This window comes from Dendrobates tinctorius, unplaced genomic scaffold (assembly GCF_039654945.1).
Source record: "Dendrobates tinctorius isolate UK_male_01 unplaced genomic scaffold, ASM3965494v1 ptg000022l, whole genome shotgun sequence".
Lineage (NCBI taxonomy): Eukaryota > Metazoa > Chordata > Amphibia > Anura > Dendrobatidae > Dendrobates > Dendrobates tinctorius.
In genome coordinates, this window is record NW_027361690.1 from 67,934,308 (window position 1) to 67,947,363 (window position 13,056).

The following is a 13,056-nucleotide window of genomic DNA, read 5'->3' on the forward strand; positions in this document are numbered from 1 at the left end:
AGTTTGGAGGTGGAGATGATGCAGAATATAACTGGAACGTGATAAAAGCATACCAATTTTATGAAATGCAGGAAATTCCACATTGATAGCAGATGGAAGTCCACAGAAAGTACAAAGTACAGATGGCCAAGTGGTGACAGCAAGCTGGTGGCCAGCACACGACTGTATGGCACACGTCATATGTCCTATTTGTGATCAGACAGCGCTGTAGATTAAGCTTTTAAGGGGTCACAAAAACGGTTTAATTTTCAAGAAATAAAGAGAAAAAGCCAGGCGTAATGTTAAAAACCTTTACTTGCGTTTTCAATAAATAATTTACAGTATCTACACGAGTCAATGAGAATATCTAAGAACAATGATTTCATCATGTTTTCCCTTTTGCCATTGTGCAATTTCTACGTCCGTCAGGTCGATCTTGGCAGATTTTAGACTGTAAACTTGATAAGCCAAACCAGAATAAAGTGCGTCACTTTTTCGGAACATTGATTTACCAGTTTATTATTAACCCTATAAATGACAGTGGTGTGAACTGCAGAGCAGGCAACTCAAATGGAAATCCTATGGGTAAGTAATATTCAGCAAACTACACACATTCACACACCTTGCAACATGCTTGCTGGGATACAGATCACATTGTATTAACTACTAGCACTTGGAAGAACATACAAACAAGAATTGTGGTAGATGTTGTCATTGACTGAACCTAATGTATGAATAAGGAAGATGGAGCAAGTCAACCATTGGGATCCCTGGAGTTCATAAAGAAACAAGGGAAAAAGCTTCAGGAACCAAAAATGTCTAATATAGGTTTATTGCTATGGCATAACCAACTGCACTGAAAGTTATACAAGTTTTAGCTTTACAAGATCTGGACCGCCAATGTCTTATAACAATCCTACTATGCCCTAAAGGGAAGTCATCAGAAAATGACCTAAAGGCCCTGTCACACTAAGCGAGATTGCTAGCGATATCGCTTAAGCGTTACAGATTTTGTGACGCAGCAGCGATATTGCTAGCGATATCGCTAAGTGTGATACTTACCTCCGACCGGCTCCCCCGCCGCTTATCGCGTGAGATTGTCCTGGGCCGTTTCTCGTCGGCCACTTCCTGCTGACGCCGGCGAGCGACGCGTGGACGTGGGCGGGAGGACTTCTTCATCACCACGTCTGACAGGTAAATAACGACCGCCGCTACATCGCTGTGAGATCTGCCTGTTTGGCAGCTCACTAGCGACTATTTAGCGATGCACCAGCGATCCTGATCGGGTTGTATCGTGGTCAGGATCGCTGGTGCATCGCTAAATATGATGGTACCTTAATGCTGAAATCAAGTTTTTGTGTTACAGTATTTTTTTCCCCCGCATAATCTATTAAAAAAAAAATAATACAATCTTGCAATTTTCATACTGGCCACTAGGGCTTTTTTATACTCTTACTTCCAGTCATTTCAGAAAGTTTTCAGCAAAGTTCCTCATCAGTAGAGGCAGGATTACAATAAGGCCTCTTTCACACTTCAGTTTTTTACAATCAGTCACAATCCGCCAGGTTTTGAAAAAAACGGATCCTCAATTTTCTTTTGAGGATCCGTTTTTTTTCTCCATTGACTTTCATTAATGGCGGATTGTGACGGATTGCTGTCCGTTGCATCCGTTTTTTTTGAGGATCCGCCAAAAGTTGCTGTCCGTCACCATCCTCAAAGATTTCAAAACGGAGCTTGCAACGTTTTTTTTTTCTGGCGGATCCTCCAGACACTCATTTAACCCGAAATTCTTTCTGGGTGCCGGACAAAAAAAAAAAAAAAAAAAAATTCTCTCTCTCTCTCCTTTTCCAGGCTGCGAAACGGATCCAGAATCCGTCGTTTTGGCGGATTTTGACTGATGCAAAAAACTAAAGTGTGAAAGAGGCCTAACAGGTAACACACCTCTATACACAGATGGTAACACAGAATCCATCAATGACAATAGGAGATGTCACAGTTGCCCCTGCTGCCCACTCCTTTCACAATTACCTTTGCTCAGGCTATGTTTCAGTACAAAAGGTAAGATTGGAGGTCAGACCATTGTTGCCATGTACTTGTGTTTCCTGAAACAAAAGGAAGTTGCAGTCTAAAAAAGCCCAAGAGGCCAGTGACAAAATTGTAATATTTCTGCTTTTTATTTTTGATACAGATTGGATTTTGTTTTATGTATATATATATTTTTTTTACATATCCAACATTTTTATATGAAAACACTAACATTATATCATTTTCCGAAGGCACATTCCCTTTAAGTCCACTAAAAATCCTCACAATGCTGATAAATGAGGTTCAAAGCAAGCTAGGTTGTTGCCTTCCCAAGCGCCAACAGCTACCTGCAAAGCATACAATCCAGGACTAGCCCATGGTTACAAGTTCATAAAGACACTGTACAATGAAGGCCATCTGAATGGCTATTTCACAGTGGATTAGTGAATAAATATCTGTACATCCACTACTTTAACTGAATATGGGCCCTTCAATTCATGGAGGTTGCTTAAAAAAACAACAAAAAAAACTATCGATTCCGATAGAAAAGGAGGTTGATGCAATTAACCCATTTTGCAGTTCGTATAAGGGGAGGATAAAACCAGTGGAAACACTAGTAATTTAGTAGGGCAACCATTTTATGGAGTCCTTTGCAAATTTTTAACTATTCATTAATGGACTAAAATGGTGACATTTTTTGGAGAAAAAGGATAAGCCAAAGATAATCACACACATTAGATGAATGTCACAAGTCTATGAGACAGTTAGCTAAGGCAAGAACTCCTTGCGGTTGGGCCGGGAATTTCGACCCAAGCACGGATATGTGAAACTGGCCTTACTAAGAATTTATAAGACACGCATGAGGTGGAACTAACGTATATCTCCAGTGCTGGTTTCTAAGCGATTTGAATAACTAAAAACTGGTGGGACCAAAAAATGGCCACCTCTGCTGAAAAAAGTATCTGCAGCTATTTAAACAAAACTATAAAATGTACCCATGCATGCTTCACATGTCCGTGGCACATTAGGGTCAGTTAAAATTCTATGTAATGACATGAAAAGTAGTTACCACATCTAGTACACTGGAACACATTACAGATATCCTATTTACAGTGACACGATTAAAAAAAAACAAAAAAACAAAAAAAAAAAAACACACAACAGAACTACAAAAGTTCCACATTTTACAGACGAGATAAGTTATATCCAACCCAAGTTGCATTATTTTGCTTTACATCGGACTCCTAAAGGTTTATATGTACACTATACATCTGCTCCAGTAATCAGTGTCATACCAGTAATCAGTGTCATACCAGTAAACAGTTTGTACTATGATCACGGGTCTAAAGACCAAGCTCTTCTATGCATCCCCTAGAATTTATAGCCCAATATAACCGGCCACGAGAAGTGGCACCACGGCGACATGAGCGCTCTGAATCCTATTCCAGAGGCTCTCTGAATTACCTGCCATTTCGTTTCTACCGGCTCTTATCTGGATGCATCTGTAGCTAAAGGGAAGCAACATGTACCTTGACCAACACACTCATAAAAGTGCTCCCTTAACAGCGAGATCTGACATTGTAAAATGCACCGTAGTAACACAGATCTGCTAAGATCCCAGTTTTCAAGGTTTTGACATTTCATTTTTCATTAGCCACAAACTACTGCTTGGTACCAGCATGTTTCAAGCCAAGTTTGGTTGTATGAAGCACAAGTATGAAGGCATAGCGGACATGGGAAAGCTTATTGCTGCATGTCCACATACACAATGGTCATTGGTCATGAACCGTCTGATACTAGCGAGTATCAATAAATTAATCATGCACTTACAGCCTATGACGAATCACAAAACACTACACTTCACAGCCACCATGATATCTGCAGTACCAGGATAGCCAGAGGAAAGTCTTCTCTCTGTGACTTCTATAGATGAGGTATGGTTCACATTAGCTCCACTAGGCAGATTTGATGGACAAGCAACACTTTTGCGCCGTAATTATCTGGCATCAAAGAGATGCACAAGAAAAGGTTAAATAGGTCTTAATTCAGCTCATATCCCAAAGGGTTGAACACATGTCCTACAGCAATGCGAGACACCTTATTTTGTGAGAGATACATTTCTTCGGTGACCTTTGCATTCTTTGTAGGCTTTGGCATAGCTTGGCTAGAACAAACCCATAGAAGAAATGGCGATTCCAAAAGCCTGGGATCTGTGATGGTTGTACTTGATCAAACACAGTAGGTCAATATAGCAGTCACACATTGTGCTTTCACAGAAACAAATGCTTCTTGGGTAATTGAGCCTGCACCTCTTCAACCACTCACTACAACTCATTTACACAGTAAACACAACATTACAGAAACACTGAAACACACACAAAAGCCACAAGAATCATGGCCATTCCCAGGCCGGATGGAGAAGCTGCACTTCCAGATGACAAATCTGTGGTCCTTTCATACAAATGGAGTTTGTCCTTGTTGGAGTGCAAGATCTTCACATCCTCAAAGGCATAATAAGCAGCTAGAGTGAAATTCACATCCCCTGTCGTAAGGAGGTCAAAGACACAGGACTGAAAGTAGAGGTCCTCAACGGGCAGCTTTTCTTTGCATTTGGCTCCTGCCATTTGAGGGGTGAATGAGGAGTCACTTGATCCAGTCCCATGTTTCTTAGAGCCGGTATCTGGGGTTTGCAAATGGAAGGTTCGAAAGTCAATTTGCTGGTTTTGAGGGCAACCCTGGAGGCAAAGATAAAGTCCTTGGTTTTCTTTGTCCTCCACTGCATTCACCACCTCCTCGGGCATGCGCACTGCAAAGGTCAGGTAGCGGCCAACTTGCCGTACCACTATTGTGGTACCAATATATTTGGCTTGTATTTCTATGTGTTGCCCAGACACTTTTTCTATAATTTTCAAGCTGTTTGCTCCACTCTTGTCTCCACCATTCTTAGAGCCATCTACAAAAGCAGCTGGAAGCTCATCCATTTCAGCCTGGTAAACCTTCTGGTCCACACACTCCTGGAAATTCTTAAAGATTATTGTAATCTGAAGAAACAAAAAAAATAGAATAGAAATATAAAATTTGGAGAAATATTGTTTCTTCGATTTAAGCAGATCAGCGTCTTAGATATGTATGGAATGATAATGAAAACGCCATTTAAGTATAAAATGTCTGGAAGATTCTCCCATCAATAGGATTTTATACAGCCAACCAGTAATCATTGGGAAAAGAATATGTTTTAAAGCAGTTTAAGATATGAATATTTAAAATCTTGCCTTGACATAGATATGAAGGCTGAACGATTTATTACAATCTGCATTTTCCTACAGGTATCTACAGGCTTCCACCTATTGGGACAGATGTCTATCTTTAAAAGGTCTAACGAGTTTCACAAGATCCTGAATAATGAGTACAGAATTCAAAATTGTATGAGAAAGATACAAAAAGTGACAGCTATCTTTATGTACTTGCAAAATGTCTGCTCAAAATAAAGTGTTCCTCCTTATTTTACCATTTTCTCATTACTGATTTTTTGGCGATTTTTTTTTTGCAAATTCTTCCAAACTGTAAAACGAGGATCTGAATATTAAAAGGAGCTGTCTGTTTTAGAAACACTCATTCTAAAGGAACGGTTATATACAGCGTATGAATTAGAGAGGATATTTCAGTGTGTAGTGCTTTATTTGGCCTGTGCAGGTCTGGACAAATGAACACTTGCTATCCTGACAGCAGGACACCCTGTGTTAAAAAGTAATTGAGGAAAAGGGAACATTTAAAATCAAATGGCCCCATACTTCTGTTCCCTGACGTCATGCATCACGGGAGAGGTGGAAGGTCCTCATACATTAGATGAGAGACAGCCATAACTAACTTGTAGGTGTTGTCCATATTAAGAAGAAAAGCCTGCACTCTATGTGATTCCAGATTGCCAAATGCACACAATGTTAACATTACCCTGTATTCCCAGTGCAGGTGGGCAGTCATATGATGACTAGACTTTCCACTGATAGAGTATTGAGTCTAGTCAGCACGTGACCGCAAGGCTGCGAACTGCAAACATTTGGATCCACCCACACAGGGAACACAGGGGAATCCTGACAGGGAGCACATTGTGACTTCAGACTGCCGAATCGTGACAGTGTGCAAGTTGACTGCAGACATTTCCTTTTAAACTGGAAAACTTTAATATGTATGGAGTAGCAGTAAGATGGAATTGTCCCGAGCAAGTAACCACTTCAAATTGCAGCTACCAACTGCAAATTTACCATCAGTATTATTAAATGAAAGTTGACACAAAAAAGATGCCTCTCTCGCCCTTGTTATGTCAACGTATGCCCTTACTTATGCCTTATTTGAGTGATGTTGCAGGGTGCAGGTTCCTAATATTTAGTGGATTCACTGATTGATTAAGGACTTTTATTTGCACCGATACATCAGTTTTCATCCCCATTATTTTAACTTACAGAGGTTGCAATCAATAACACTAGCTTTGGCTGTGGGTTAGTGTTCTTGCTGCCCGCTATTATAATAACTGCCCCTATCCTCCATGTATATAGATCATATATAAACTTGCCATAGGGACAGTAAGAACCACAATTAAAACAAATCTTTTCTTCTAAGGATTATAAAGACAGGCAACAAATATATAACTAGGACTATGCAACATAAGAGGAGACACTATATTAAGAAAAAGTAAAGGCTTCCATATACATTGGATAACGGTCAGCAGAACAATGGGTCGAGGCACGCCAACTCTCGCGACTCCCCACATACTGTACATCCTTTGTTTTCTATGAAAGTCACTGTCAGACTCCTCAGACAGTGGCTTATCTTTCAGAGATCAAAATAATTGGCCAATGAAATTGAACAGGTCTGTCCCTCTGTTCATTAGACATCTGTTAGGGCCCCATCACACATAGCGACGCACCAGCGATCCCGACAACGATATGACCTTGTCAGGATCACTAGTGTGTCGCTACATGATCGATGATGAGCTGTCAAACAGGCAGATCTCACCAGTGATCAGAACCACGTGGGTAACAAGCGATGCACGACGCTTAGTTACCCGCTGTGTATGTTAGAAACCAGCGCGCTGGTGCAGGGATCTGGTAACCAAGGTAAACATCGGGTTTCTAAGCGCCGCTTAGAAACGCAATGTTTACCTTGGTTACCAGCTCCCTGCACCAGCGCCCTGGTTTCTAACGTAAACATCGGGTTTCTAAGCGCCGTGCGGCACTTAGAAACACGATGTTTACCTTGGTTACCAGGCTCCAGCTCGCTGATCTCCCGCCTGCCACACGCAGCGATGCATGCTAGCCAGCAGGAGACCAACTATTAAAAAAAATGACCTGGCCATTCCAGCATGATCAGCGATATCAGGCAGGGGGGCCGGTCACTGCTAATGTCACACACAGCGATCTCGCTGTTGCGTCACAAAACTTGTGACTCAGCAGCAGTGTGACGGGGGCTTTAGTGAGGAGAGGAAACGTGGAGGCACACATACACAGACTGTTGGCCAACAAGTTTTGGCAGACCTTAGTCTAATGACTATGGGGGCCTTTAATGTTTGCAGAATACAGGGCTTGCCAAAATTCTCAATGGCATCAATGTTTTTGGACTAAATAAAAAAAAAAAAAAAAAAAAAATGCTCATATCTTTACAGTTTATCCTTAAAGGCTAATCTAGTGATCATATCAATATAAAACCTCCATTTACCTTGCTGGTAGCTGTTGCAGTTGATCCTGGATGTACTGGAGTGTTGGTAACTTGTACATTCAAGTAATTATTGTCTATGAGAGGCCATGCCCCTTGTATTTTGCAGGTTTGGAAAGTGTCAGTAAATGTCCTTAGATGGGGATCCCCAAAAAGACCACAATGGGTGTAATTAGGGGTTGCAGAGTGCCGATGAAAGTTCTTCTCGTAATGACAAATCTCTGGGCTGTCGGACCTTTCCTGGCTGTCCCATGGTGGTGGGGTGCGCACACGTGGCTGGGACGTGGGGCCATCTTTGGAGCAGTTGTGTTGACTCATGAGGTCATCAATGCCATGGACAGCTGAATGGTAAGCCAAATCTCCTCTACAGAAGCGAGCCGTACGACGGGTACAATGAGCATAGGTTCGCAGTGCCGTGCAAAATTCCACCGTGTCTTCAGCTCCTGCGTGGTGGGAGTTTGAGGTGGTTGACCAAAATTCAGAGTTGCACTTCAGTATTCGACACGATGAGCTGAAAGCTGGAAAATAAAAAAAATAAGGGAATTCATATTGTATTTATTACATTTTATCTAGAACATTTTCAAAATTATGCACCATTTATAAAAACTTAACAGGCTCCCCAAAGCCAGGACTAATCCCTGTACTTTGACGTCGATAAACACATTTACACGACAGACAAAAGGGTCACCAGTGACACTGCTCAGGAACTCTGCAGAAGCACCATAATTCACATATGAGGTGCAAGGTGCCTCATATTTCCTTGACGTCACTAGTTCCTAGCTGTTTGGACAATCTCCTGACTATTGGGAACAATCTACCTCCACTGTTTATGATCGGCCATTCTAGGTTAATAGTTACAAGTGTTCTTCAGTAGTTTTTTTTCCTAGTAACGTCTCAGTAAACGCGACATTTTCAGTCCTGTAGTAATATTGAACAACTACGGTATACGTGCTGTGCTGGCTACAGATAAACAAAAAAAAATGGTGGTTTACACTGGACTGAAACAAAGTACAAGTGGAGCAGGAAAGTGAGCGGCTATCACGTAGCAGGCAGTAAAACACAGTACAAGCTGGAAGTGCTTCACTAATCCTGACACCAGTCCCCACACCCACACAGCAACCACAATTTATTTGATGTTTATGAGATACAGATGTTTATGATACATACTTGTGAAAAGGAGGGGGATGGGGGCGCGACGCTGGGGCTCTCTGGAGTTCTGCAATATATTACTGAATGAAAAGCCTGCGAGACGTCTCAAGAGCAAGCCATGAAGCCGAAAAATCACAATTTTCTGCAACTTTTTTTTTTTTTTATTTTTAACAACAACTGAAACTTCACAGAGGCCAACCAGATGAAAAAGTATAAAGATAAGAACTTTACTTTTCCCCAACTAGATTACGGACAGTCACATTTCTTCCTTAAAAATTATGCATAAAAGAAAAAAAAAAAAAAAAAAGCACTATGAGATCCGCCTTTTAGTGTGACTTGCGTAAAATTATGAATGCTTGTCACTATAGTTTTACGACCTTGATGAAATTGTTGCATTACCAAAGGCCTGTTTTCACAAACGATCGTTAATAGAAACATTTAATCATAGGACAGTTTATACATATTGGCGCTCAGTACTAAGCACTGGTTTGCATATGGCAGCACATTGCCTTATGTAACAAGGGATGTGCTGCCAAACCTATAGAGAGGAGACACGACTGTAGTAAATTTCATACATCTTTACTAACGTTACGGAAATAATAAATAATCTCTCAACAGAAAGTAAATGCGGTGAGCGGAAAGAAATGACACATCAGCATATAATACATGGTTACATTAGCAGCCAGCAGAATGAGGATTGCACAAAAGGGAATTAACACATAATACCGGGTACTCAGGCAAATGTAAGTAATAAACAAGATAACAGGTAATAATGAATTCATAAAGTAGCACCACAGAGGATATTATTGCACCTATGCCCTTAAATGTAAATATAAATCCATGTTGGATATATTAAAGTGCAAAAAAATGAACAATGAAAAAGGAGCCAGGTGGCAAAATTTCACATAGATTGACCAACAAGGCACGCAAAATTGATGGTATTTGAAAATAAAGTGCTTAGTGCCAAAATAAGAATATAAAGTGCCTGATGATAGAGGGGACTGCTTACCGCTGTGCCCAACGCACGTTTCGCTGCAGCAGTCCCCTCTATCATCAGGCACTTTATATTGAGCTTATATTGGCACTAAGCACTTTATTTTCAAATACCATCTGCAAGATAAATCTCACCCATACAATGTATTGGGCGCAGCGATTCCCGCACGGTTCAGTGGACACATGTGGAATCACCTGTGTTCAATAGACGTCAGCGCTCTAAACGCGTCAGACATGCGCTGCATCCAAAGTGCTGCCAATTCCTGACCGTGTGCACATACCCTTGCTCTTCTAGTGCTGTATTGCTAGCTTTTGTTGATGAACTGAAAAATTCTAATTCGTTAATTGCTACATTAGCTGGAAATAGAATTTCTGCATCTACAGAGAATACTAATTGGTAACTAAAGTTTCTTATGGATCTTTCATATTTAGCAGGCAATTCAGTTGACTTTAGAAGGATGGAGGCTCGGGTCCAAAGACCCCCTTTTATCATGTACTAGACACCCCCATACCACATCAGGAGTTGGTACCTCTGCAGACAGGAGCTCATACCTCAGATTACGGATTCAATAGAAACGTAGGTGGGGGCGCTCCTGCCCACAGAGGTGTGCACGATTCTTGAGGTTCTAGTGCGTGATCGGTAGCGGTCTCAGGACGCAGACTCTTATTGATCTGCAGCCAGTTCAATACCCTGCTAAGTATACGGGGGGTGGAAATCAATAAGAAAGTTTTTTGTTAGACTTTAAACAGAAAAATGCTATGTGTACAGTGTATTAACTTGTGCTTGGGCTGAGCTGTGAAATACAACCCTGAGGCGATGCAGGACAGCTGTGTTCCCAGGTGAGGCTGTTAAGAGTCTCATTTCCTCCCACCTCCCTTCCCAAACATCCACAGTATTCAAGAGCACATACTGGCTGCAGGCAGTAATAGCATACGTCTGAACGCTGCAGTGACGTGTCTAGGTGTCTTGCAGCTAGTGAATGAATGGCTATGTTCTTGCCAAAAAATAAACCCAATAAACAACTGGGAACTGATAGAATATTCAGCAGATCAAGCCTGATGACTGACGGAGGGAGCTCACATGATACAGTACAATAACGCAAAGTTAATGAACTACAACTCCTAGCAGGAACTTGCGTCCAGTCCTGGATAAGCACTTGCCTCTCTTCCCGGCCTTACATCTAGTACAAGTCCCTGGCATCTCTCCACCTCACCCAAGGAGCAAAACACAGAAGTCATACAGTCAACAGTGTATAGAAACGTAGCAATAAATCAGGGTTGAACTCTGTAGCTGTAGAGGTGGCGTCAGCCATCTACAACTAACCAGTGCCAGGGTCGTCTTAATTCCTATTCTGGCCATCAATAATAACTGAAGAATTTCTAAGATCATTCACTTCCCTAACAAGCTAAATCTTAACGTCAGCCACAGCAAAGGTACAATGGATAAAAAGAGAAAAATAGAACAAAAATAGCAGGCCGTCTCTGTAGGACGAACACTGACCAATTTATTAAAACAGTGTGGACACATTTAATAAACTGTTGACTTCTGAAACAAAGTGACTGGAGGTGCCAAGGTACCAAATACATGGGCACCAGTACCATGTCACATGTAAAAAGCCAGACCCATTCTATAACCCAGACACAGGGAAGGGGGGCTGGCTTTGCTACTAAAATAAGTAGTCCACTAACAAGTTGTAGAACTATTTAAAGCAGATTTCTATACAATTTTTTTTTGCCTGAAGACTCCTATTAAAGAGGACTCGTCACCAGGTCAAAAGTAGTCTGTTTTATCCCTACTGAGTATTCCTTTTGGTTTTTATAAATTAGCCATAAGGTACCAGAGAGCTAAGCCTTTTTATGTAGTGCCAATCTTTATGGGTTTTTAACAAGGGGAGGTGTATATAGGCCGCTCTGTATTACCCAGCGAGTTCCGCCCCAAATGTAAACAAAACAAAATTTAACACTATAATCTGGAGCAACAGGAATAAAAAAAAAACGAAAAAAAACAAACAAACAAAAAAAAAAAAAAACTGTCCACTTCACACCAGTTCTCTCTATGATGGCAGTCTTGGATTTAAATCAGTCAAAAACAAGGTCTGCATGGAGGATACAGTGGATACGGAAAGGATTCAGACCGCTTTAATTTTTTCACTCTGTTTCATTGCAGCCATTTGGTAAATTCAAAAAAGTTCAATTACACTCTGCACCCCATCTTGAGTGAAAAAAAAAAAAAATCTAGAAATGTAGACACTTTTGCAAATGTATTAAAAAAGAAAAACTGAAATATCACTTGGTCATAAGTATTCAGACCCTTTGCTCAGTATTGCGTAGAAGCACCCTTTTGAGCTAGTAGAGCCATGAGTCTTCTCCTCTGCCATTCTTCCTTGCAGATCCTCTCCAGTTCCGTCAGGTTGGGTGGTGAATGTTGGTGGACAGCCATTTTCAAGTCTCTCCAGAGATGCTCAATTGGGGGTCAGGGCTCTGGCTGGGCCAGTCAAGAATGGTCACAGAGTTGTTCTGAAGCCACTTTGTTATATTAGCTGTGTGCTTAGGGTCATAGCCTTGTTGGAAGATGAACCTTCGGCCAAGTCTGAGGTCCAGAGCACTCTGGACGAGGTTTTCATCCAGGAGCTCTTTGTACTTGGCCACATTCATAATAATAATAATAATAATAATAATAATCTTTATTTATATAGCGCCAACATATTCCGAAGCGCTTTACAGTTTAACAGTTTTAAAACACAAGTCATAAGTAACAACGTTAACAATACAATAATTAAAGCAAAATAAAGGGCCTGTCACAAGAAGAGATATCGCTAGCAATACCGCTATCACATCACTGGTTTTGTGACATTATAGCGATATTGCTAGCAATATCGCTATGTCTGATACCTTCGACCGGCTCCCCCGCTGGCTAGCACTGTTCGTGCGAGAACGTCCTGGGCCGTTTCTCGTCATCAGCTTCCTGCTGGGCTTCATGTGGCGCCGACGAGTGGACGTGGGCGGGAGGACGTCATGATCGCCTCGTCTGCCAGGTAAGTAGCGACCCCCGACCCCTGCTATGTCGCTGGTGAGATCTGCCTGTGTGGCAGCTCGCTAGCGACCACTTAGCGATGCACCAGCGATCCTGACCGCGTCATATTGCTGGTCGGGATCTCTGCTGCATCGCTAAGTGTGACAGTACCTTAAGACGAAATAAGA

The 13,056-nt window shown here is 41.5% G+C and overlaps 1 protein-coding gene across 3 annotated transcripts in view; it reads right to left on the reverse strand.

Annotated features, from left to right (window-relative positions):
- Window positions 1-276: 276 nt before the first annotated feature.
- The window catches only part of RGMA (repulsive guidance molecule BMP co-receptor a), a 64,903-nt gene continuing 52,123 nt past the window's right edge, over window positions 277-13,056 (reverse strand). For all 3 annotated transcript variants that reach the window (XM_073568755.1, XM_073568754.1, XM_073568757.1), the window contains exons 3-4: window positions 7,717-8,231; window positions 277-5,045 (exon numbers count right to left, since the gene is read on the reverse strand). In XM_073568755.1, the coding sequence (XP_073424856.1) occupies window positions 4,359-5,045; window positions 7,717-8,231 (1,202 nt within the window). In that variant the 3' untranslated portion in view covers window positions 277-4,358. The remainder of the gene's footprint in view (window positions 5,046-7,716; window positions 8,232-13,056) is intronic.